At 46.4% G+C, this 26,878-nt stretch overlaps 1 protein-coding gene across 1 annotated transcript; it reads left to right on the top strand.

Moving 5' to 3' along the window:
* Window positions 1-1,061: 1,061 nt before the first annotated feature.
* Window positions 1,062-25,294, top strand: LOC135820191 (sushi, von Willebrand factor type A, EGF and pentraxin domain-containing protein 1-like). Its single transcript, XM_065333502.1, has 6 exons — window positions 1,062-1,389; window positions 2,647-2,835; window positions 3,336-3,491; window positions 8,330-8,515; window positions 21,344-21,517; window positions 24,215-25,294. Exons 1-6 carry the CDS (start codon window positions 1,062-1,064, stop codon window positions 24,484-24,486), a joined length of 1,305 nt encoding a protein of 434 aa, XP_065189574.1. The 3' UTR covers window positions 24,487-25,294.
* Window positions 25,295-26,878: the final 1,584 nt, after the last annotated feature.

Below are 26,878 nucleotides of genomic sequence, written 5' to 3' on the forward strand. Positions count from 1 at the left end.
TCAGCTTGGGAAGTCGAGATTTCTTGAAGGGGACTGAGGATGTCAGGGGTGGTGTTGATGGCTGGAGTTTGCTCATCCGCATTGGCCACGGACAGCTTGCTCTGTGAAATGAAGAATTCGTTGAGGGCAGCGGCTTTTTGTGCTGGTTGTTGTTGTTGTTGTTGTTGTTGTTGTTGTTGTTGTTGTTGTTGTTGTTGTTGTTGTTGTTGTTGTTGTTGTTGTTGTTGTTGTTGTTGTTGTTGTTGTTGTTGTTGTTGTTGTTGTTGTTGTTGTTGTTGTTGTTGTTGTTGTTGTTGTTGTTGTTGTTGTTGTTGTTGTTGTTGTTGTTGTTGTTGTTGTTGTTGTTGTTGTCGTTGTCGTTGTCGTTGTCGTTGTCGTTGTCGTTGTCGTTATTGTCGTCGTCGTCGTCGTCGTCGTCGTCGTCGTCGTCGTCGTCGTCGTCGTCGTCGTCGTCGTCGTCGTCGTCGTCGTCGTCGTCGTCGTCGTCGTCGTCGTCGTCGTCGTCGTCGTCGTCGTCGTCGTCGTCGTCGTCGTCGTCGTCGTCGTCGTCGTCGTCGTCGTCGTCGTCGTCGTCGTCGTCGTCGTCGTCGTCGTCGTCGTCGTCGTCGTCGTCGTCGTCGTCGTCGTCGTCGTCGTCGTCGTCGTCGTCGTCGTCGTCGTCGTCGTCGTCGTCGTCGTCGTCGTCGTCGTCGTCGTCGTCGTCGTCGTCGTCGTCGTCGTCGTCGTCGTCGTCGTCGTCGTCGTCGTCGTCGTCGTCGTCGTCGTCGTCGTCGTCGTCGTCGTCGTCGTCGTCGTCGTCGTCGTCGTCGTCGTCGTCGTCGTCGTCGTCGTCGTCGTCGTCGTCGTCGTCGTCGTCGTCGTCGTCGTCGTCGTCGTCGTCGTCGTCGTCGTCGTCGTCGTCGTCGTCGTCGTCGTCGTCGTCGTCGTCGTCGTCGTCGTCGTCGTCGTCGTCGTCGTCGTCGTCGTCGTCGTCGTCGTCGTCGTCGTCGTCGTCGTCGTCGTCGTCGTCGTTTTTCCTGTTGCTGTTGTTATTGTTGTTAAAGTAATTGTTGATACCGTTGATGATTTCTTTATCTCTATGTGCAGCTCACTTCAATTGTAATGACCCTCAAGGTCTCTATTACATCAGCAACAGCATATGGAAAGGAACACCCGCGAGGGATGCTCTAGGACGTTGTGCCCGCTTACAATATGCTGCCTTGCTAGCTTCAGAAGCTAATTCTACTTGTTTCCGGAATTACCTTGCTCACATTAACTCTGCTCTTGGTACCAATAATTCAGCGTATACAAATTTGAACGGACAAGTGTCATGCTATCCGAAGGCGGACCCATGCCCTACCTCGGGCCCAGTTGTTGTTTGCCGCAGTACCCGATCTGAAGCTAGCAATGGTAATATTTAATGCGAGTAAAATTGAATAATAAAGACTGGATCATCTTCCCGATTGCGCTCAAAGGTTGCAGGCAGTGTCCGAAGGCCTGCAAAATCATGAAAATGACCCTAGTAAGAGCGTATGCACGCTTTGAAACTGGGGAACACATCTCTAAAGGAGTCATTTTTGAACAGTCATAGCGGGAAATATTTAAGGGGTATTTTTCGGAACAATGCACTGAAAGAAAGTGGAAATATTGACTTCCCTGACTGTAATCTTCAAGATCACGCTACTACCAGTGACTATTCCCTTGATAAACATTTGTTCCCACTTCGGAAAGTTGACGGGAAAAGATTAAAACAGAGCACATCACCAGCATTCTCTAATCTATGTTGATCATACTCTGCCAACTAACTGTGTCTTGGACTGCAAAGAAGCGTCATCAGTGAAGCATTTGATCGTGTATCAGTTGATACATTGTAACACACGCCGAGGGACACAATCTCCACTGGGTGCCTATCATCTGCCTGAGTTGCGTGCAGCCACGCGTATTGGATTAGATTCGTTGTCTGGCCGTAATTATCGACAGTAATCAGCTGATCACGTGTCGAACATGTTAAAGAACGGCTCAAAGTCTCAAGCAAAGCCGTCAATGTAAGCCACATAGTTCGCCATGTACTATGTTCAGTTGCAGCCTGAGGACCATTGAATATTGCTAACCCTTATTTGCTCCACATCTTTCTGCAAGCAGACAAGACCGTCTCTTTGTATTTTCGCTTTGGGTATGGCCCATTTTGTGTAAACCTATTGTGGATCCCCTCTTAGCAAATCTGACTCTACAAACATTTGAACATCGTTTCTTAATACCTATATAATTATAAGTATATTTTGTTCAAATTTGGATTCTATCTTGAAAAGACAACCCGTTGTCTAGTCCCTTTACACCGCTTCGTGTTGTGACGTTCCTCTCGCGGCCCAGAGACTCAAAACCACGAGTTGATATTGCATCACTTCAAGATACGCAGACATCCTGTTCATGATAAGCATCGATCCTCGGGATTTTGATAATAGCTAGATACGATCGACCTCTCCAGGAAATTGGGTATCGACACTAGACAGTAGCGAAACATTCGCCAGATGTCTGCGGCGCAACCAGTCGCAAATATTTGACATACATTATCGTTAACCATTGTGGGTCTCTAAATAACAGGCAGTGATTGAAAATCCATTTACAATGAACTGCAGAGAATTATTATTGCGTTCGGTTTATCCACAGCTTCCATAAACTCAAGGTGTCGAGAAAATCTACAGATTACCAATGGCAAAGTAGTCTACCCGTCAGGAAATGTCTTTCCATCTCAGGCATTCTACAAGTGCAACCCAGGATACTATAACGACGGCTTTAGAACTGCTGACTGCGACGGGGGAGGCGCATGGAACGGTGGAGCTTTCAAACATTGTACAGGTATAGCAGTTATTTTAATGAATTAAGTTATTTTAATCACTTAAATTAAAGTAGAAAGGAAAAAGACACATGGAAACGAGTTAAGAGTAACTCTCCACCACTGTAACTGTAATTGTTATTGCTTTTTAAAAGAATATTTTAACTAATCCTTTTAGAACTTAGAAGTTGCGACTTCGGAGGTAATAGTCAGAAAGTTGGTTGCTCCAACGAGGAGCACACGCTTCTTGCCGAACTTGACACTTGACTGACTCAAGACTGCCATCCGGAGCACACGAGGAGCACGTCGCACCTTCCACTCGGCAAACCTGGAAGAAAGCACCACTCCCTGCTCAATACACAGTATTTCGTGTAGTCCTTTTAGGTTGTTATAATTCACATTGCCACGGTTACTAGCGTATTCATGTGTTCACTTGCGGGATGGTCTCGTTGTTTTAGACAGCGTGGGGTCATGTCAGCATACCAATGTGCCTGTGTTTTTTGGTGTGCGTTGTCACTTCTAGCTTACAATTGTCCTGCACCGAAACTAACTGATGGTATTATTACGGGTACTTCCCCTCTCTACACCGCATCATGCAACAAAGGATACACGCTTTCTGGTAGCAACAATGTCACCTGCGTGGATTCAGCCACAACCACATGTCTACCAGCATGTATCCGTAAGTATTACATCTTTGCGGGATGTGTATGTGTGTGTGTGTGTGCGCGCGTTTGTGTGTGTGTCTGAAGGAAGGAGAAAAGGAAGGTATGAGGATGTGAACTTCCCAAGACCATGGGCCAAGCATCATTCAATATCAACTACCCTTTGGCGGACACGAAAGTCGCTAACACTTGCTAGCCGTGTGCTGTTCTTCAAGGCACCTATCATGCCGGATCTACCGTATGGGTCTGTTGCGTTTAGCGCAGGTCTCACCCAGGCCCAGATCCATCGGTTCCAAGTAGCACTAAACCGTGGGGAAAGAGCAGTTTATGGCCGGCCATGGTTCGCTCGTGTCAGTGATCCCCTGGAACGCATGCAGGTGTTCAGGATTGGAGAAGTACATCTGCAGAATGTCCTGGTCTTTGTCTGGAGGTGCATACACACCAGTGTGAGGCCTTCCCTCCAGGAGCTCTTCGTACGCTGCGCGGATCTTAGGATGCGCCTGGATCTCGCCCTGGGGCTCCGGCTACCAGCTAGACCAGCCCCCGCCGGGCGATCTCGCCCTGCCTCTCAAGGTAGTGCCCTTTGGAACGTCCTACCGGATGCAGTCAGAGTACTGTCGTCTCTCAGCAGTTTCAAAGCTGCCGTGGTACCGTATACCCTCCGATCCTCTTGATGTTATGATTATAAACTTGCCCTGAGACAGCTTCCTGTCTGTGATTGATTTTCACTGTTTACCATTATTATTTGCCATGGCGACACCCATAAGTCCGTAGCTGGCAGGGCAGGGTTGGGACTTTTTCCAAAAAAATCCTCCCGATTTTAGTAGCAAGTACTCTCGTTCGCAGTTAGTACTTAGTTTTTCTTTTCTCTATTTATTCTCTTTACCAGGCGTGCGCCATCCCCTGGACTATCAAAAAGTGTGCTTTATTACTATTTTTCTGTTTCTGCTTTGATAACAGTCCATTGCACGCCGAAAAAAAGTACTTACAAGTAGTTTATTAGGCGGGTTTCAGAACTGTCGTTCGCTGGCTTACTGGTAGTTTTGATAACGCTTCGCTCTTCATTGAGATATCTGTCATTCTCTCTTTTTTTTCCTGATCTTCTCCCCAACCCTCCTTCCCTGTAACATAATAACGTTTTCGCTGCCTTTGTAGTATCCCTGCCCGACCAATACGGAAGCAGTACGGAACTAATACGGAGCTTTGCCTGATGTATATTTTAGTGTATCTCAGTATGTAAGCGTACGGCGTCTGAAGCATATAAGCGGCTGCGCATTTCTGTTTTGATGAAGATGAGAGATTTTGATAATAACGAGCTATTCAACCTCCAGGTGTGCACCGGAGAGAAAGTCAGTTATTTTGCCGCTTCTTCTTTCACTAATAATTATATCTCAGGTGTGTACCTGAAAGAAGTAGAATAAAAGTAATTATTGTTGATTTCACCGCGCCTACCACTCGGCTACCCATTACATTGGTGGCAGCGGTGTAGTTTTAAAATTTAATTAATAAAACAACGTGATTCGACCCCAGACCCCCATGGCTCAACCCGCTGCAGCTCCCTGCGACGAATCAAGGGAGGGTATTCCCCAAGACCAGCAGCGTTTGATTTTCGCCGGCACGCAATCGGAAGCAGGAGCCCACTCTTCACTTTGGTACTTCGCCTCCGTGGTGGGATGCAGATTTTCGTCAACACTCTTCCTGGCTAGACCATCACTCTTTACGTCGCGCAAAGCGATGCTATCGACAATGTGAAGACCATGATTCAAGACGAGGAGGGAGGTTATTTCTCTGCCGCCGAGCTAGCCGCTCTGAGTGACCGACTCAACGAAGATGAAGATAAAACCTCGCTCGCCCTCCGCCATAGCTCCAGCCGCCGCCGTGGTGACTAACGCTGATTCCAGGTATGGCATTTTCTTTCCTGTCTTCCTTCAGTCTACCTGTTCTCTTCAGTCTTCCTTTATGCGAGTGTGTGAATCCAGTTTAGTTTGGTAGGCGTCTGATCATGGTGAGCCACGGTTTACCCAGCTAATGTGGGACAATGTGTGTGACAACGCCCCTTATTGTTATAGTGTATTCTGTTCGGTTTTTGAACTGCGATGTTCCTGGCGGGTTGTGCCAGCGTTGTGCAGCAAGAGTGCTGTGGATTTTCAGGTCCTATTTGGAGGAAAGTTCTTTCCTCTTTTGACCCCGTGAGATCGTGTGAACCTGGTGTGCTTCTACTTTATGATTTGTTATCAGTTCATTTCTTCTGTTTACTCTAAACGTTATCATTCCCGATATATTATTTGCCATCTTCCGGTTGACGCTGTGTTCGTAACTCTTCACTAATTTTTTGAAAATCACGAGGGCGTGATTATCTGAAGGAAGGGAGGGTGTAGTATCCCTGCCCGACCAATATGGAAGCAGTACGGAACTAATACGGAGCTTTGCCTGATGTATATTTTAGTGTATCTCCGTATGTAAGCGTACGGCGTCTGCTGCATATAAGCGGCTGCGCATTTCTGTTTTGATGAAGATGAGAGATTTTGATAATAACGAGCTATTCAACCTCCAGGTGTGCACCGGAGAGAAAGTCAGTTATTTTGCCGCTTCTTCTTTCACTAATAATTATATCTCAGGTGTGTACCTGAAATAAGTAGAATAAAAGTAATTATTGTTGATTTCACCGCGCCTACCACTCGGCTACCCATTACACCTTGTCATCAAGCATTGGTGCTCGTTTGGATTAACGAATTCAAATAAAGTATACAAACAAACAAAACTAAAGAGTTGGAAAAGGAGTGAGCGTACGAAGCGATGTGTTGTTTCAGACTTTACTACTCAGAATTGCGATTTGACCACGAGGAGAAATAGGTTCTACTGTTATTGCCCTCATGAAGCCAAATTCCCGACCGGTGAAATCAATGTGCAAGACTACTGCACAAGTAAGTGTGGTTGATGAGGTGCCTGAATCTCGGCCAGTAGGAACAAAACGTTGCCCAGGATAACAATGAGTGTCCGCGACGCCTTAACATTATGCCCACACTCTGTGATGCGAACAGTCATAACCCTTTGAGAGCCGATTGAAAATTTCAAAATTCTGCATATTTTCATGTTCTTTGGGACGAAAATTCAGTTTCACTCACTCAATCTTCACAATCTTGGGCTTCCTGAAAAGGTCTCCGGGAGAGAAAGAGACTGAGGTCACGCATGATGACCAGGACGCCTTATCTCCAGCGCCGGAGAGCAGCGAACTAGCGAAAACTGCTTGAAATGTGTGCACTTTCGTCCTGCTCCAGCATTTACATTTTTCTTGATCGCAGAGTTTGGATTTTTTCGCTGTGTACCCTCGGAAATACTACCAGTGAAACCCACGCAAATTTGAGTAACTCAGCGCGAGGAAAAGTCTCAAAATTCTCAACTTTCGAGTTGCACTCCCACGCTTTTCAAGTGCCGCGATCGCGGCTGAAATTACGAGCGATTTATCTCAAGAAATCGCAGCGCGTCGCGGATGGGTTCTACGGCACGCTGAGAGTTTTCTCTTCAAGGTAGATATTTGGATCGTTGAATTTGAGCTAGTTTTGACCGAGTTACGGCCAGTTGAAGTCTCACAGTCGAGTGTGTAGAGAATTCTACACATTCAAGTATGGGTCGGCTCTCAAAGTCGCATAATATAAACAACCCAATATCTTTCGGTGTTTGTGTGTATGTCTGTGTTTGTGCGTGTGTGTGCATGTGTGTGTATGTGTATATGTATGCGTTTGTGTTCCATATGGTGCAATCAAATGAGCGGCGATTTCCAATAGAGATGTTGCAGGTTCGATTCCCGACGAATCCGATCAAACACGCCTTTCTTCTCCTTCCCAGACTCTTCCTGACTTTTCTATCATTATCCTTCGTAATTTACAACAGCCAGTGCATGCCGTAGTGTGTGGTGTGAAATGTGTGCGGGAAAAAATATAAAAAATGCGTAAAAATCGGGATTCAATGGCCAGAAAAAGCCACTTCAGATCTGTGCGGTGTATACCAGGCTGATTAGTAGTGGTCAACTCTTCAGTCGTGCAAGCTGATGAATGGTGAAATACCAGCACAAGCTACAACGGCTTCTGCGGTAGCATCGCTTTCATCATCTATGGCAACGGGCGTCAGAATGTCCAAAAGGTTCAAAATGTGTGTGTGTGTGTGTGTGTGTCCGTGCGCGCGTGTGCGTGGGTGTGTATTATGTGTGTGTGCGCGTGTGTATGTGTGTATGCCAACCTGTCGGAAGGCTACCTTCTTGCAAAAGCATTAAAGTTGGACTAGTTTCGGCTCCACAATCTAGTATGCCGTTACTAGAATATAGCTTTCATGGCTGAGGTTGTTGGTATGTCTGTTGGCTCTGGGTTCCCAGTACTCCCAGAGGCTGGTTGGTAAAGTAACTTTAATTTCACATCAAGGTACCAGTGCATCTAGTGTCTGCTTCTATCATAGCAGCGTTCTGCCTATACTGGCTACCCCAGCAATTGTAGGGTGTGCATATGTAGCTGTCTCCGCCGTTTTATGCCGATGTACTCAGTGTGGTGTAGACCAGGTGTGCATTGGTGGTCGATTCACATGGCTTCGCCAGTTGTGTGGATTAGACAGTTGTCTGGCGCAAGTCTTGATCTGTCTCATTCAGATCTTGTTCGCTATCGTTGCTATAAGAGAAAATCCGTGGGTGCACATCCAGTGCATTTGCAGATTTGCGTGCTTCTCTTGCGAAAGGCGTATACATGGTACATGGTGTGTGTATGTGTATGTGTGTGTGCGTGCGTGTGTCCGTATGTATGTGCGTGTGCGTTTGGATATGCGTGCATGTTGCTATGTACATGGAAATCCGCCCGGTGCTTCTAACCAGCAATCAAATGCCCTGCATCTTCATCAATCACTAACGGCTATCTCAGTACAACCATCGCTAGTTTCACCATTGGAGGTACAGCCAATGTCTCCTGCTTTCAAGGATACCAAAGAATGGGACCAGGTACCATCACTTGTGACAGTAATGGTCAGTGGCTAACTGGAACCTTTCTTCAGCATTGTACATGTAAGTTGATTCAAATAATCTGCACGGGCACAACTATATGATTAAAACTATTCACAGAGGTGTAGACTAGGCATATGCGGATAATGCAGGCAGAAATATTGGCAAAAGTCGGTACTATTTGTCGTAAGTTTCATGCATTTTGGTGTGTGAATAAAGAAATGGCGCAGAATTCGAGGAGTTGCCCGCCATAAGGTATGTATGGTTGTACCAATTTCACTGCTTTTCGATCAGAAGTTGCCACATTTTCGACCTTGATCCGCGAACGCCTAGTGTAACGTTAGACAACAAGCCTTTCGGCAGAGTTGCCCACCATGATGCAAAGGCGGCAACACAGACATTGAGATGAATAGTTGCTCTAACGCTAGAGTGCTCAACTACGAAAGGTAGCCAGTGTGGCGTAAGGGCTGAATTTAACATCTTTAAAAATATCGTTCTGTGTCACGAGGCCGCATCAAAGAATCATGCAAAATGCATCTAAAGAATTATCCGGTACAATACCCCATTTTGTTTGGTAATTTTCGTATTATGAACATTTACACGTGCCGTTGGACAATTTTCATAGTTGCTCTCTTCTAACCACCTTTTCAGTTTACAAGTCGGATGCAGTTTTTGACGCTCCTCTGTAGTGTTTTTTTTTCCTTAATCGTTTTGCCTGCCAATTTCATATGTCATAAGTCCAGTCTATCAGGAATCAAGAAATGAACAACGAGGAAACGTTTCCGGTCTGGAAAGATGTGCCTGCTGAACAGCTGAAGCAGAACTCCGTGAAGTTTGTCTGCCCCCGGAACATCAAAATCTTGGATGTGGCTGAGGCGATCGCGGCCTCCGGCTATGATGACCTCCTATCGGTACAGATAAGTGCAAATAGTCGATGCATTGTAACTTTCCTGTCCAACGAGAGTGCGATGGCCATGGCAGATCACGGCATTGAGTTGGACGGAACCGCCATTCTTGTCCATTTTTTCACGGAACCCCTGGTTGAAATCAGAGTCTTGGATGCACCAATCTGGGTCTCTGACCAAGATCTCATTGTCTGTTTGGCGGGGTACGGGACATGCGCAGGCACGCAGGGAGTACGGCATGGGCACATTGTCACGAAATCTGGCTTGAGAGTTGCTACGGGTATACGACATTTGACCTTCAAGCTAAACAAGGGCACCCACATCCCGTCCGTCATAAAAACCCAGGGCGGGCTGACTGTACGCGTACGCTACGATGGTCAGGTGCGTACTTGCAATGTGTGCAACAACCCTGACCACCTCGCAGCACAATGCCCAAATAAGGGCATAAACGCACGTGCACCACCCCGTACAGGGCGAGCCCCACCACCACCAGCTGGGGAGGCGTGTAGTCAAGGCCCGTCTGGCAGCACGGAGGTAGTTGAGACATCCACGACATGCACACCGCCACCAGCTGGGGAGGCGTGCAGTCAAGGCCCGTCTGCCAGCACGGAGTTAGTTGTAGCTGTACCACCACCAAACACGTACAGTCAAGCCCTGCAAAGTCCAACCGCACGCGCACCACCTGCCAGCACTGAGGTACCACCACCAAACACGTACAGTCAAGCCCTGCAAAGTCCAACCGCACGCGCACCACCTGCCAGCACTGAGGTGGTCGCAGCCGCAGTACCGCACACAAGCTTGACCCCAGCGAAGCCAGCAGCGTCGCCAGCCGCCAACACAGTCGCCTGCACCCCAGTCACGCCGACGACTGCTCTGGCCACCTCCAGGGGGAAAACCACACACCCATCACCGGACACTGAAGACGATGGCTTTACTCCAGTGAAGAGGGGAAAGAACTCCTTTCCAGGTAACAGTGCCACCTCGGAATGCCAGAACAACGACACAGACCCACAGGTCACGTGGGCTAACGAAGTCAGTGCGAAAGAGGTCGAAAACCTCCTCAAGCGGATCCGCAGACGCAAGGGCAGCTTCTAACCGGTCTACAGCCACAGGCGTGCAGCCACCACTCTCCCCTCCTCCTCCATCAAACACTTGTAAGTTACCCCACACTAGCCTTAATGTAGGAACCCTCAACATTTGCAGCCAAAGGAACAAAGTTGAAGAAGTCCACCACGTTTTGCATAATTTTAACCTAGATGTATTAGCCATTACTGAAACTTGGCTCAATGACACTATAAGCGATGCCCTAGTTGCAATACCTGGCTACTCTATACTTAGATCTGACAGGACTAGCCAGCAAGGTGGAGGAATATGTTTTTATGTCAGGCACTCACTCACTGTCACTGCCATCACCTTCTCAAATCCAAACCAGCTTGAAGTATTGTGCATTGTGGTGCAGACCACAAAAACTGACCAGCTTACACTGACCTGTGTCTACAGGCCCCCAAACAACACTGTGGGCTTTTGGCAGCTTCTTACAGATACCGCCGATCATCTCTACAATCCACGTGCACCGATGATTGTTCTGGGTGACCTAAACTGTGACACACTGCGAACACCACCCACATCCCACCTTCACCATTTCAAAGAGTTCTGCAGCTCACTTCACCTTGAGAACATAATCTCCTCTCCCACACGATTTCCCAGCCAATCATGTCTAGACGTTGTACTGGTCGATCAACAGTTGCTAGGTCGTGCGCCAGGCAGTTCCAGAGCTTTCATCTGGAACCAAGCTGTACATCCCGTAGTAGACGTCAGTGATCATCACCTTGTAACTTTCTCCTACAGCGCCCCTGGTAGAGCTTCATCACCCGCAACTACAGGGATACGACATATCCGCCGACCACCTCTGTCTTCAATCAGCCCTGATATGCTGAAAACAGAAATCGCAAAGAATGTGGCCGAATCGACGAGCGGCACCTCCCAATCGCTGGATGAATCAGCATCAGCGTTTCGCGAAAGCGTCCTGTTGGCCGTAAACACGCTGTGTCCACTACGGCCCTGTCGCAGTCAGAAATCACGGAAACCTAAGCCATCCCCGTGGTGTACACCAGCGCTAACAAATCTCTTCCACCGTCGCAAACATCTTCACCGCGCGGTTATGAGAAACCCGACTGACACCCAGCTCTTGCAACTGTACCGTGCAGCAAGAAGAGAAGGCACGCTGCTTAACAAACGCCTAAAGAATCAATATTTAGTAAGGGAGTTCTCAGACTGCCGAAATGATCCTCGCCGCCAATGGAAACTGCTCAACAAACTCCTTGGTCGGAACACCACTCCAACACCTCTCAAAGCCGACGTTTCCAGCCTCACCAACTTCTTTGGATCGGTCGTCTCTGACCCAGAGCGACCTCCTTCCCTGCAAATCCCCCAAGGCCCCCGACAGCTCACCAGTTTCGCAAATTTCACCCCTGTCACTACCACTGAAGTCTGCAAGCTCCTCAAGAAGATCTCCCCTTTCAAATCCACCGGATCCGACGAAATCCCACCCCTTCCTCTGAAGATCTGTGCAAAAGAACTAGCCGGTCCCCTCTGTCTCATTTTCAACGAATCACTCTCCCTCGGTTCCTTTCCAGACATATATAAAGTAGCGTCTGTATTCCCCCTCTTCAAGAAAGGCAATCCAGAATGTCCCTCTAACTATCGCCCCATATCTCTACTCCCCATCGTATCCAAGCTTCTAGAAAAGATCGTCCTTCATCAACTGCAGCGCTATATCAACACCCACCCACAGCTCAACATTCTTCCTCCCCAACAGTTCGCCTACCGCTCTGATCATTCCACAGAGGATGCACTTTCACTGGCTATATCAAAGTGGCAACAACGCTTGGATGACGGTCAGAACACCGGAGTGTTATTCTTGGACATGAGCAAGGCGTTCGACCGGGTCAAGCACCAGCCACTCATCAACGAGCTCTACTCCTGCGGTATTTGTGGCACAGCACTGTCTTGGTTCGCCTCCTATCTAAGCGCTCGTCGACAGACAGTGACGAACCCCTCCACAAAAACATCCGGCGACTCCGTGACCTGTAGTCGAGGGGTACCTCAAGGCTCTGTCCTGGGCCCCGTTCTTTTCACAATCTACGCAAGACACGTAACAGACGTCACACCAACTCACACATCTAACATACTCTACGCCGACGATATAGGACTCTACACATCGAGCAGCTGCATCAACACGATACAGGACCGACTATCAGAGAGCTTCGATGCGGTTAAATCACACCTCACGGAACTGGGCCTCCTACTGAACCCCGACAAAACTCAACTATTAATCGTCCGCCGGAAGACAACCCCATTTCCACCTACCTTCACTGTCATCTGTGGTAACTTCCCAGTATCCCCTTCCCAGTGTGTCCGTTACCTTGGAGTGCTAGTCGACCAGCACCTTGCCTTCAAGGAGCAGGTCGGGAAAGTTGTTGCTGACGTCAACCGTAAGCTGGCCGCATTCCGCAGAATACGACATCACATCACCACCCAGGCACAACGTTCCTTTTACCTAAGCATTATCCAATCCACCATGGAGTACGCCAGCAACTGCTACGTTCACACGATATCAGCAACCCTATACAACACACTCATTCGATGCTTCAAACGTAGCCTCTGGATAACATTTGGCTGCCCACCATGCCACCCAACCGCCACCATTTGTCAACGCCACAAAATTATTCCTGTCGCCATCCGTTATAACCTAAAGATATTGTGCCTTGTCTATAAATGTGTGCATGGCCGCCGCAGCCCTCTACTTGCCGAGCTTTTTGTACTTAGATCAAATAGCAACCATACCAATGCCTTGACCAGGGGACAGTCCGCCCTGGCTTTAGCCCTGCCTAATGCTTCGTCACGGTACGGTTTCTATGCTTTGCCTCACCTGGCTGCTGACAGGTGGAATTCGCTTCCAGCAGCATGCCGCCAGGCAGCCTCCTTTGCAATGTTCAACAGTACTCTTCGCAGCCTCTTTTGCAACACATAATGGCACAGTGTGCAGCCACGGTTTTCTTTTTTCTTTACTCTATTTCACGCACTCACGGCTTTCTTCATTTAGCTCTATTTCACGCACTTACCTAGGGTACCCTGTAAAAAGACTCACAGTCTGTGGGGATTGCCCTAGTAAAATAATAAATACTACTACTACTACTACTAACCTTTCATACTTTCATTCTTCAACTAATTAATTTACGCACTCAATGTTTGATTTATGAATAGAGTAAAACCGATATATCAAAAAGCAGCATGACACTTGTTCTAAATGTACAGTGTTCCTGAATCGATCTTCTGTTTCGATCTTCAGTGAAATTTCGAAACCCAAGGTACAATTGCCATACCTAATTATCCATCATGAGGAAATCCTGATTTTGTTAGTCAGGAGCTACAGACCCCTACATGACATTGTACATGTATGTAGTGCGTATGTGCACGGCGCGCTGAGTCGTTTGACACCCAACTCGCATACAGTGCATGCAGTATCGGTTATAGTAATATATCGCTTATAGTGATAATGAAGTGTGAGTTACGAAGTCTGAAGAAAATGTTGAACGGCCTCTGCTGGGATGACGACTACACCATAGCTCAGTGGTTAGAGCATCGCTGGCTACAATTGAGGGTCCCTGGTTAGAGTCCTGGTGGTGACAGTCAATTTTTTCTTCAGACTTTTCCCGTTTGTCTCTTTCCCTCGAACCAGTTAATAATTTATGACTTGGGGCTCCCCGCGTGCTAGTTTGTACGTGAAGTGTGTGGGTTACAGTGAGGGCTGCGTCCCACCCGGCTGTGTGGATTCACAGGAAGTGTGAGTTACGAAGTCTGAATAAAATGTTGAAAGGCCTCTGCTGGGATGACGACTACACCATAGCTCAGTGGTTAGAGCATCGCTGGCTACAAGCGAGGGTCCCTGGTTCGAGTCCTGGTGGTGACAGTCAATTTTTCTTCAAACTTTTCCCGTTTGTCTCTTTCCCTCAAACCAGTTAATATTTTATGACTTGGGGCTCCCGCGTGCTAGTTTGTACGTGAAGTGTGTGGGTTACAGTGAGGGCTGCGTCCCACCCACCTGTGTGGATTCACAGGAAGTGTGAGTTACGAAGTCTGAAGAAAATGTTGAACGGCTTCTGCTGGGATGACGACTACACCATAGCTCAGGGGTTAGAGCATCGCTGGCTACAAGCGAGGGTCCCTGGTTCGAGTCCTGGTGGTGACAGTCAATTTTTTCTTCAGACTTTTCCCGTTTGTCTCTTTCCCTCCAACCAGTTAATATTTTATGACTTGGGGCTCCCCGCGTGCTAGTTTGTACGTAAAGTGTGTGGGTCACAGTGAGGGCTGCGTCCCACCTACCTGTGTGGATTCACAGGAAGTGTGAGTTACGAAGTCTGAATAAAATGTTGAACGGCCTCTGCTGGGATGACGACTACACCATAGCTCAGTGGTTAGAGCATCGCTGGCTACAAGCGAGGGTCCCTGGTTCGAGTCCTGGTGGTGACAGTGAATTTTTTCTTCAAACTTTTCCCGTTTGTCTCTTTCCCTCAAACCAGTTAATATTTTATGACTTGGGGCTCCCCGCGTGCTAGTTTGTACGTGAAGTGTGTGGGTTACAGTGAGGGCTACGTCCCACCCGCCTGTGTGGATACACAGGAAGTGTGAGTCACGAAGTCTGAAGAAAATGTTGAAGGGCCTCTGCTGGGATGACGACTACACCATAGCTCAGTGGTTACAGCATCGCTGGCTACACGCGAGGGTCCCTGGTTCGAGTCCTGGTGGTGACAGTCAATTTTTTCTTCAGACTTTTCCCGTTTGTCTCTTTCCCTCAAACCAGTTAATATAAAGTTGATTGTTCATACTAGTTCCAGTAAGTTCCAGTAAATATAGTGATAATAATAATAATAATAATAATGAAACAGGTCGCGTAATGAAGCAGCATAACGATAGATGTGCAAAGTCATGATGCCTGGTCCGCTTCTGTCCTGGGTTCACTACCCCGTGCGTTGCAGCCGCGAGCAAAACCAGCTCAGGCTGAGAGTTCCCTCCATAATTGCTTGTCCAAAGCGCGCATTCTGAGCCCACTCAGATCAGTCATGGTCTTAAGTGGAATGTCTCTGGCAGCTGTGCTTGCCTTGGCTGCCATGGCCAGGTTCGATTTCGGGCGTCCACGCACACCACACCAGTGACATCTCGACGGAAGTAGTTGTCCATTGCCTGCTGTGGCGGGGCATCTGAGGGCATCCTCGAAACATGACCCAACATCCGGAAACGGCGGACAGCAACGGTGTGCGAAAGTGGCTGTGTGTGTGCTCATGAATATAGATCTTTGTTGGAGATGATGGCAGGATACCTAATTCCGAACAAGTTCCGTAGTTGACGTCTATGGAAGGCGTTCAGCTTCTCCAGTGCAGCCTCTGTCAGTCCCCAGGTTTCGCAGTTGTATAACAGTGTTGGTAGTGCGATGGCATTGTAGAGACAAAGCCTGGTTTCCTCGGATACAAGTTGACGTCGTATCCAGAGCGAATACATGCGGCCATACGATGTTGATGCTTGGTCCATTCGTCGGCTCAAGTCCTCCTCTTCCCCCAAGAGAGAGTCAAGTTGCTTCGATCTTCGCCATTCGGTGGTGGAGGCAGAGATGAGAAGCCACTCTGTGTTGCTGCTGTTAACGTTGAGTGACCAGTCACCCAGGCGTCAGCTATCACGAGTATAGACCCAGGCCGTCAGCTATCATGGCTTATAGTGATAAATGCTCAAAATCAAACACCAACGCTATAGGCGATACTGGCTGTATACTGTAGCTACTTTAAGTTTTGAAGAAGTGCTAGCGATGACAGGTAAAATGTGTATAAGCGCAGCGAAAAGTGCATATATTTAGTCCCACGGCATCAATAGGTGTCGACATTTACAGGACTGTATTCACTTTTGGCTCAGTATTCGAATTCGACTGTTTTTTGTTTTATTTTTGTTTTGTATTGTGCACGCACTCATTATCTAAGCCTATTAAATGAGGCGGGGGCAATTACGGAATATTTGATATATTTTCTCAACCATACTGACATACTTCCCAACTCATACCTGCACAGGAATGTTTTCCCTTCCCATACCCTTAGTCAATCATTTTCACTCTAACAATACTTAAGAGAGCATGTCTGAGAAAACCAGAACATGTGTGCAAGTCGATCTCTCAGATTTCGCTCAAATTTTGCAGGTACGTTTGCTTTGGGGTGTAGATCGACATTTCAAAGCCCGCACAAAATCTTTTGAAGGGAACCATGAAATTGGTATACCCCTCAATATTGGCCCAATATTGGCACGATTTATGGGTCAAAAAACGAGCCAAGGCACAGCGTGCAAGAACAAGCTACGAACAAAACTCCATCAAGCCATCATTACCTCACCTTAGAAGAGTTCTTGGGGCAGCACCACTTAGCCACGCCAGCATCCCAGAAGACGAGGCCAATCATCCCTTGACGCCACAAATGATCGTCTTGAAAATAGCCAAATTACAAGCGCTGATAAAACAGCGAGCTACGTCCTCAATTAGCAAACACTATACACCGGCAGATAGTAGAACACCTCTTCTAGCACTGAGGACATGTCCCCCATCATCCTTTTGGGGTTTTCTTGAAATAAACAATTTTGAATTTTTCCACTCGACCATTCTGAAATACGTCCAAACTCATACCTGCGCAGGAAAGCTCGCCCCTCCGCGACGTCTAGTCAGCAATTTCTACTCCAACACCACTGCCAACGCTGCAGAACAAAGTGTATTGTTGACTCTGACAAGGAAAAGCAGCGGTGATCACTTGTCACTCCAAACGACAAGCTTCTCCTTGCGCCACCAACATTTTTCGTTGCAACAGTTGATGCAAACGTGACTGAATTTTTGCGTGTAGTTTTTGGATTTTACTGCAAGAGGAATGAAGAAATCACGTGGATCGTGACGTAGAATAATGCTTTCTGGTGCACGACACAGTGCACACGATCACGATCGTTCCTGAGGCGCTATTCGAAACGGACCATGAGGGAGGAGGTAAGATGCATTATATTTCTTGCATGCTCTGCTCAGAACATGCAGAAACTATCGTTATAACGCTAGCAGTATTGGATTGGCAAGAATTCTTAGAGATATTTCCTCTTGCAGTAAGAACAGGGATGCATTATTTCACACTAACCTCGCTCATCCCGAACATGGTTCAACAGGAAGTACGGCTGGTTTACATGCTGATGATCCACGTAGATCTGCAACAGCAAGGAATGAGCGTGGTCCATGCCATCAAGGTCGCTTGGACCAGCGCCCGGCCAACACTGGTTGCATGAAGTATGTGGCGCGCCCACATGGCAGATTTCTTACGTCATGAACAACGTGATTTGACCCTACTGGCCCTAGCCTAGCCTAGGCCACTGTGCTGCATGTTGAGGGAAAGTCCCAGCTGGAAGGTCTACAACACGACATGCGACGATGCGTGTTCTTGAGCAGGACATCAAGATGCACTTGATCCGATCTAGATCAACGGGTGATCCACGTAAGTGCAGGAGCGCTTGATCAAGGTGACTCGGAACAACTGCTGAACCGTGATCTACGAGACCTGGCATTCTTGTGTCACAAGGCACGTGATTTCATCATTCCTCTTGCAGTAAAATCCAAAAACTACACGCAAAAATTCAGTCACTTTTGCATCAACTGTTGCACCGAAAAATGTTGGTGGCGCAAGGAGAAGCTTGTCGTTTGAAGTGACAAGTGATCACCGCTGCTTTTCCTTGTCAGAGTCAACAATACACTTTGTTCTGCAGCGTTTGGAGTGGTGTTGGAGTAGAAATTGCTGACTAGACGTCGCGGAGGGGCGAGCTTTCCTGCGCAGGTATGAGTTTGGACGTATTTCAGAATGGTCGAGTGGAAAAATTCAAAAATGTTTATTTCAAGAAAACCCCAAAAGGATGATGGGGGACATGTCCTCAGTGCTAGAAGAGGTGTTCTACTATCTGCCGGTGTATAGTGTTTGCTAATTGAGGACGTAGCTCGCTGTTTTATCAGCGCTTGTAATTTGGCTATTTTCAAGACGATCATTTGTGGCGTCAAGGGATGATTGGCCTCGTCTTCTGGGATGCTGGCGTGGCTAAGTGGTGCTGCCCCAAGAACTCTTCTTAGGTAAGGTAATGTTGGCTTGATGGAGTTTTGTTCGTAGCTTGTTCTTGTACGCTGTGCCGTGGCTCGTTTGTAGACCCATAAATCGTGCCAATATTGGGTCAATATTGAGGGGTATGCCAATTTCATGGTTCCATTCAAAAGATTTTGCGCGGGCTTTGGAATGTCGATCTACACCCCAAAGCAAACCTACCTGCAAAATTTGAGCGAAATCTGAGAGATCGACTTGCACATATGTTCTGGTTTTCTCAGACATGCTCTCTTAAAACGCTGCGGAACAAGTTATCGATTTCCATCACCTAAGCTTCTTTTATAATGCTTCCACCGGTAAAAAAAATTGTGATGGATTTTGATGGATTTGAAAACGCTTAGAGTAGCTAAAGAACAGCTTGTATCGACTGTAAACCACTGGACGAACGTAGTTCAGCCTATGTACAGCGTGTTTACTAGAGAATCTTTTGGCGGAATGAGCAGACAGTTCAGTTTGCGTCGCTTTCACTCGACTCATTTTTGACCCTGCGTCGCTGTCGTCATCTGCTGCACGCGAGTCGTCATTTCTCTCTTGTAGCTGTTCAGCTCGTTTCAGCCTTGACTCGGCTTCTTTGATCACCCTCCGCTGAACTTGATTTCGCTGTCGTTCAAGTAAATTGACTCTCAAGCTGCGTGATCCACCGCGGTGGCCATTACTCGCTTCCACCAGGAGTCATGAACATATTTTACGACTCCCTGGTTTCATCATCGCCTCCACAACTCCCCGAAACGAGGAGTAAAGGCACAACCAAACTAATTCCATTTTCACTAATGGATACCCCTGCCAGCACTGACCGGCAGCGGCTAGCAAGTCCAGTCGACTTTCTTTAGCCACGAGACTCGTATCGGGCTACTGACTTCTGAAAGAATGCATGGTCATCAGCATTTGAATCTGGGCTTTGCGGCGGTTGAACAAGAACTTGAGTTCATAATTATTAAATTGTGCCGTGCGATCGGAGCAGCTCCTTGTTCACTCGGTCATTGTGTGGGCTCACTGCCTCTTTCCGACCCTCTCCATCACTCTCACACACAATGCTAGAGTAGTAGAGAGCCCAAGCAGCGCATTATTTGATTAGACAAAATAATGGTAATTTAGTTTCGATCCCCGTTACTGTCATAACCTATGTTGCCACATCGCAACCATCGATTCCACACGCCTTGTTGTGAAAGGTCGCTTTCCTTGCATGGAACCTCTTTCATGGCATACAAGGGAAGGTTAGGAAAGTGATTGCGACATATTTCACGACAGTTTGTGAGCAAACAGGTCCCTCAAAAAAATCCATCACGAAGTATTTGTTAACGGAGGAAGTAGAAAAAATCACATCGAATCGAGGTATGAATTATCTTTTCCCGCCTGAAACAAGATAAGAAGCAGTTAGAAAGTGCGATAACAGGGCATATACATGTTCACATTCAACGACCTGAGACCTAGCTTTTCACAGACCTCTAGAGCGCAAACCAACAGCCTTCCAGATTGGATGGTTCATGGTTATAATTATAATATTATATTCCTTGGTTCAGCATCCGAGTTAAAGCGTCTTTTAAGCTTCTATTTGCGCGAGCAACACGTTTGTTACGACCATTGATACAAACTTGAGTGCATTCTTGCTCGCACATTTTGACGGGAAGAGGAAAAGTTGTTTTTGAACAGCCCCCTCCTCTACTCCTCAGTTCTATTTGTATCTGTCCCCTCCAACCGCTGCAACTAACATTCCAATTACCCGATTCCAGGGTTTTGCATGTACCATGCACAGCACTGCACTGCTCTCAAAAACAGTTTAGACGCACTGGGTAACCATTTATCGGAAGCCTAATTTTCAAAGTCTCGGTTGCGACATACTCATCTGGATGCACCATTAACCTATGTTTACATATACTGTAAAACCGGAAAGTCTAATGACCAAAATGTTTCACGAATTTGTAATTTTGGCAGGATAACATGCAGAAAATTAAGCGATGGCTACCTGGCCACCAAGAATATGCATCGATGTATGCGCATTTTCACACACTGGGTTCCGGATAACGTTTTTTCAAATTGCGAATAAAAATTGGTCGTGAAAACGTTAGACTTTATGACTCGTTAGACTTTCCGGTTTTACAGCAACCTTGTTTGTTGTGATCTCGAGCGATCTGGATTTCGCAGACTAGCACAGTTGCTTAAACGTAACTGATCGTGCAGTCTAAAAATCGAGACTTATCGGTAGGGGTGAAACAATTATAATGAAAACTCGAGTACTCGCTCGGTTTTTTCAAAAGTAATCGAATTTGGAATAAACCAGAGTACTTGTTCATAGATGGTACGGGCATTTACCACAGAAATCTGCAGTTTCAGAGCAGCAGTCGGCAGATATTGATGTACAGAGTGTGTGGTGAACATGTGTTCACAAGTAGAGAGAGCCCAAATGACCTACCAATTAATATCCCCGAGAAAAATGACTTCTACTTGCTTTAATCAGGGTTGTATCATGTGATTTTAAGGACCTTGGTGTGCACCTTTTAGGAGATGAAGGATACTCGAATACTCAAATATTCGATCGGAGAAAATTAGAGTACTCAAACTCGGGATCTCAGTGCCAACTTTCACGTCTACTTATTGGTTGACGCTTTTAACTAGCTGTTCGTCGCTCATTTTTCTTCGAAACGGCGGTGTAAAAAGCGGGAAAGAGCTACAACTTATAAGGATGCAGATAGTGTCTTATAAGTTTCCATTGAATGTTTTTCTTATCTATCATAGGTTGAAGTTTTTCATTTTGATTTTTTCCCACGTGCTTATCACAGTAAGGTCATGTACTCAACTTAACCCACCGACGAATGGTTCAATTGTAAGCAGTTCCACATCGCCATATGGAATGACCATATTCGAGTGTAATAATGGCTATCAACTGACGGGAAACCGGGCATCTGTATGCTTAGCAAGCGGTACTTGGTCCAACACAGTACCTACATGTACAAGTATGCTTTTTTGTTGTTATTAACCGTAATCAAGGGTTTTGATTAAATTTCTCACTGTGAAAGAATTTTTCGGACTTCTCTACCTCCCTCGAACGTATAACTATTGTTAGCATTGGGGTTTATTTAGGGCGGCACCGCATTGCTGGCCATTTTAATGAGGTTTGCTGGGTCTATACCAATTTATACCTGACCCATACCCAGCTTTCCAACTCCGTATCAATAAGTAAATAAGAGAAAAAGGAATTATTATTCTGATTCGTAACAGAGGTCGGTGGGAGGTGGATGATGATAGTATGGAAATGAAGCTGCATTCAGGTCCTTAAGAATTCTCTCAATTTTCCACATCCTTTCAGATCAACAAGGCTCGTTTTGGTATGTACCGTTTTGTTCCTTTCGCTTTAAAAGATAGTGAAGAGAATGGCTCAAGTGGGAAAAGGCTATGACGTCAGTAAATCAAAACCACTACAAAACCAATAGCGTTAAGATCAACATAACTACACTTGTGACAAGGTGGCCATTTCTGACAAATTTCGAAATAGCAAATTGTGGATTGATTCTCTGAAAGCTTAAAAGGCTGTTAAAAGAAAGTTCAAACATGAGCTAAAATGAAGATTTCATTACTTGAGATAGAGTCCAAGTGAAGTCAAACATGTTTTTGTTATGCCGGAAAACACCGCGCCTCGTACTTCTGGTATTTAATGTTATTATACATCTCGTTTGTGAATATAGAAGTCCTTGGGGTAAAAGGTACCTTTTAAAAGGAACACCAATGACAGTTGCACTATATTGGAGACCAGCAGCTGGCAGTGCGCACAGCGAAAGGGCGACCTCTCGTCAGTTTACGGAGAAATAAAAGAGCATTTGCATGCCATGCTCGTCCTGCAAACTCTACATTTCAGTCCCTCACCCCGGAGATGGCTGCTGCTTGGCCAGCTTGCTGGATTTTTCTCAGCAAGGTTGGTCATTCTTTGACTGCTGTGACAAATACGAGCGAAAGGAGAACGTGGTGTCGCGACTCATAGCAAACGAATAATTTCCGTTCGAGGTCGTGTTCGGCGACCATCTTCGTGTTCAAACGTCAAGTAGCAGAGTAGTTCCTGGAAACTATTTTTAGGGATTTTACTTGATTATAATAATTATTATGGCGTCCATTCCTGTCCAGCCGTAGCGCCGTCGGCAAACTATACAGAGGATGCCTCTTGCGGAAATTTGCGAAACCAATACCATGACATTGCCTTCACTCAAAGAAGAGTCCTCTCATATTTTCCCTCCTACCTTGTGCCCTTGATCATGACATGGATCATATTCTGGTCAATAAATGCAAGTGATGCATCTGCCCCATCTTCAAAATTGTGAATATCCCGGAAAAGCCCGCAAACTTCGGAAGCAACAGCCTGTTGCGAGCATTCGCGCTTGGTTGGTGCAACAAATTTCCACTATCTACCAACTTTGCCTGAAAACCCAGTTTCATGAAGGAAATCCTGCCCGAGTTTTGGAGATTGATGTTCTGTTATGTGTATGGCTCCATAGCTTTATCACAAGCATTATCCGCTTGCTCCCTCGACTCGGGTCCCAGATCAGACTGATCGAGAAGCCAAGGCAATTAGTATCCACTCATCTTCATCTGGAGCATATAACTATGTGTTTCTGTGTTCGGTCACGTCTAATTGCTCGCGCACAAAGCTCCAGGCACTCACCTCGCATTCATCCCCAAACTCCTGGCCAAAACATTCAAAATCAAATGAAATGCTTTATCGGCAGCGACACTGTGCCTGCTGAACATGGCTTCCGCCAGACCAACGTAAACTCAAAGGAAGTACCTAGAATATTTTAGCTGCCTTGGCATTTCATATCGTTCTATGCTGCATATAACATAATGGATCACTTTCCAAGCTTCGGACGAACAAATTTGTCTGTTTCGGCACGATTCAGGAATACGATTATTGACCATAACGACACGTGAAATATGTATATATACAAATCACCACCTTCATGGTCCCCAATCTCCTTGCTCCCAAAATGTATTCCTCTTTGCGTTATTCACGTGTGGTTCTAAGCCAAATTCGCCCTCTTATTGATGCCTATAGTATGTGGAAGCATATGATGCCGGCCGGGACTAGGTAGCACCCCCTGGCATTTCGGAGCTTTACTGACTACTAGTATTTGAAAACATAACCCACTGCCACTAACAAAATACAAAATAAATAAAAGTCACCAAATTTGGGGAAATTCTAAGCCCCCTAATAACGGCAATCCCATTTTGAAATTCGCAAATGCATCATATGATTCCTCCTCTCATCAATGGTGCAATAGCCAGCAGCACGCATGACCTTGGCGGTGCTACATACTACACCTTAAACGCAGGCTTTGCAATGATGGGGAGAAGTGAATATGTGTGCACAATATCTGGATCATGGTCGCAGCCAGCACCGACTTGCCAAGCTTACGATATTGCATAAGCACAATTTCTCAATTGCGGAAGCCAAAATTGCATTACTTGCAAGTAGCATAGAATTTTTAACAATGGTTGCTTCCAGTAACTTCTTGATATCTATCCCGCTTACTGTGTGAAGCAAAATTGTGCCGGGCCTGAAATTACCGATTTGCAAATATTGACCCAAAGAGCGAGTCTTAACGGCCCTGCCAGTACACACCTGTAATTAATTTTGCTTTCCGGGTCTTTTGTTTTGTCTATAGAACTACGTACAACGGCGTCTCTCACCACAACCAATATTGTGGCAGCATGCATAGGCTTTTTTGCTGGTTTGCTTGTTCCTGGTTGTCTGATCCTGGTTGCATTAGTGCGACGCCGACGCAAGTCCACGTCCAAAACGGTAGCAGAGACCAATAATACCCTGCCAACTGGTGTAATTGGTAACCATATGACGAAGAGCGAGGCGTACGAGATGACCCCAGCTAGCACTATAGCAACCCAGGAGCCCCAGTATGAATCATTGGGGCACATCTAATTGCCAATGTGTGCTTGGTTTGTTTGCGTCTCACCGACGCGTGTGCATCCACAGAAGATGCAAGTGCGAAGAAAAAGACTGACCACAGCTTGGTCAAATGCGCTGGAAATTGTTGTCCGGTTCCTTTGTCTCAACTTCTCCTGTGTTTGGAATCTGTCTCTTTCGATCATTTGCCACTTCTCTGGCCCTGTTGCCCATTGCCTCTCTGCAATTTCAATGCCCGTTTCAAAAGAAAAATGCAAGTAACAATAAGCCAAGTCCGAACCCGTTAACTCTCGGTCACCTATCCGTTCGCTTCACATTTTTGTGCTGCCGTACGTCAATTGTTTTGATCTATCGCATAACATTTCACCTTTCCTGTTGCCTCTGCTGACTCTAATTTAAACATCTTTCAATTCAATGCATCATGCATTGCACCAGACTGACATCGATAATTGTTGTCAATGGTAGCAGCTGCCATTAGTAAGTTTTTTCCCAACACTTTCAAAAATATATATGGCAACGAATGGCGTGTGTATTCAGAACTCTGATCTTCAATGTCATCGCGGCGTGAATATCACTCATTCACGACGTTTCTCTGTCCATATCACCGCTATCTCCTATAAGGTTCGCTGTCAGTTCTCCTATTGCGCCGCATAGCCTTATTTCTTTCTGCACCAACTGTGAACGTTTCTTTATAATTATAATTATGTTATGTGCAATACTCGTCAGATTGTGCAGTCCTGGGTTGGTTGTTTGCCGTTTCCTTCTCACTTACAATGGATTCGCTGCATTAACATGTGCTTTTATCATCAAAACATTTCAGTACGCAGCAGTTCTCGAGTCTCAATGGTTGGTGTGAAGAGGTGACAGTTCTTGTACTTGTAGGATTGTTTAGGTACTTTCCCTGTTTCCTATTCTTCGGCTGCGTGCGTCTAAGCAACTCATCAACCCAGCTTGTTCCTCATTCTTTCTTTCATTTGGTCGAAGCTACAAATAGTCAAGCTTGGCTCGTTATGTCAAGGCGAATAGCTGACTATACAAAACGATCCACTGATTTGGGGAATGGAAAAGGGAAAAGTGTAAAGAGATTATGGACTCCATGACCTACCACTGACCTATCCATGGTAGATCTGTCATCCGACCAGAGCCTGTTCAACATCCTCTGCAGACATCAAATCTCCCATTTCCTGTGAACCTACACAGGCTGGTGACGGGCAGCCCTCACTGTATGCACACATTTCACGTTCAAACTGCATGAATGTATGAATATTCCAGACGACACAGAGCACCACGCATCATGCGTTGAAAACACATTAATTGTCCGATAATAGCCTGTGGGCAAGAAATTACTACCTGCAACGACTGAGGCGTGGTGATGTTTTTCATGCGAAAGATTACTCTTATTATTCTCATATCCGAACACAGTGGAACTTACAACTACATACTTGACTGCGAGCATGTATTTGTGAGAGTGGAAAAACAAATTGAACAAGAGTCTAGTAATAAAAGTCAACTTTAAATGGCTGAGCAGAAAATACTCCATTGTTTTCTCTCATGGGCATAACTGCCGATAAAATGCAGAAACCTGTAAGGCGAACGTTTGGCTGGAGACTTGTGGTGAGGTATGAGGGGAAGTCAGTCAGTGTCGTGCATTGTTATCGCATGAGTTGATTGTTTAGTAACTGTTGGCGTTAGTGGACATTATAATGTAAATTGTAGTTCCTTTGATTCACGAAAAATACGGAAAATATGTCGACGGATTTGCGTACCGAGCAGGTCAAGAACAAGGAGTCGTACAACACCCTGGTCAAGAACCACCTTTCCGCTTCCGTGGGACGCCACCACCCCATGATCGGGCGTCAGATGCGGCTCCTAAACGGTGGGGGAGGATAGATCAGATCCACCAACAAGAGGCCAAAGGCCTAAATCCCATTTGCCACACCCATGCACAAATCCAAACTGGACCTATTTATCTTTTTCGTGTGAAACGCCCTGGACTGTGTGCATTGAACACTTTGCCGGCAATTGACAAAATTACTCATTTGTAATAGAATACTTATACAAACAACATGTCTGGCGGAATCACGTGAATCACGAGAATCATGTTAGGTGCGGCTTGCTCCACGCCATGTCTTTAGGTCCACTGCCATTGTGCGGACTGCGTCATCATCTAGAGCGGTTCTAGGTCAGTACACCGAAAACCAGCTCGCCAAGCGACATTTTTGTTGCCGGAAACTGGTCGAGAACGGCGTCGATGCTCGGACAATTCTCGACAGGTGCACTTCGCCGAATGGCTGTTTAGGCGAATTCGTGTATTTTCCATACCTGGTGCCATATTATAGTGTAAATGTTATCCTGGCCCTCAGATTATCGAAAAGACCTTGAAACCATGATAACGAATGCCTCCCGC

Source organism: Sycon ciliatum, chromosome 6 (genome assembly GCF_964019385.1).
Source record: "Sycon ciliatum chromosome 6, ocSycCili1.1, whole genome shotgun sequence".
Lineage (NCBI taxonomy): Eukaryota > Metazoa > Porifera > Calcarea > Leucosolenida > Sycettidae > Sycon > Sycon ciliatum.

Bases quoted from the DNA above. Each gene is read 5' to 3' on its own strand.
- LOC135820191 (XM_065333502.1), top strand. From the start codon at position 1,062: ATGATTTCTTTATCTCTATGTGCAGCTCACTTCAATTGTAATGACCCT. The intron at 8,516-21,343 runs GTAAGTTGATTC...TGCTTATCACAG, and splicing joins CTTTCTTCAGCATTGTACAT to TAAGGTCATGTACTCAACTT. The intron at 21,518-24,214 runs GTATGCTTTTTT...TTTTGTCTATAG, and splicing joins CACAGTACCTACATGTACAA to AACTACGTACAACGGCGTCT.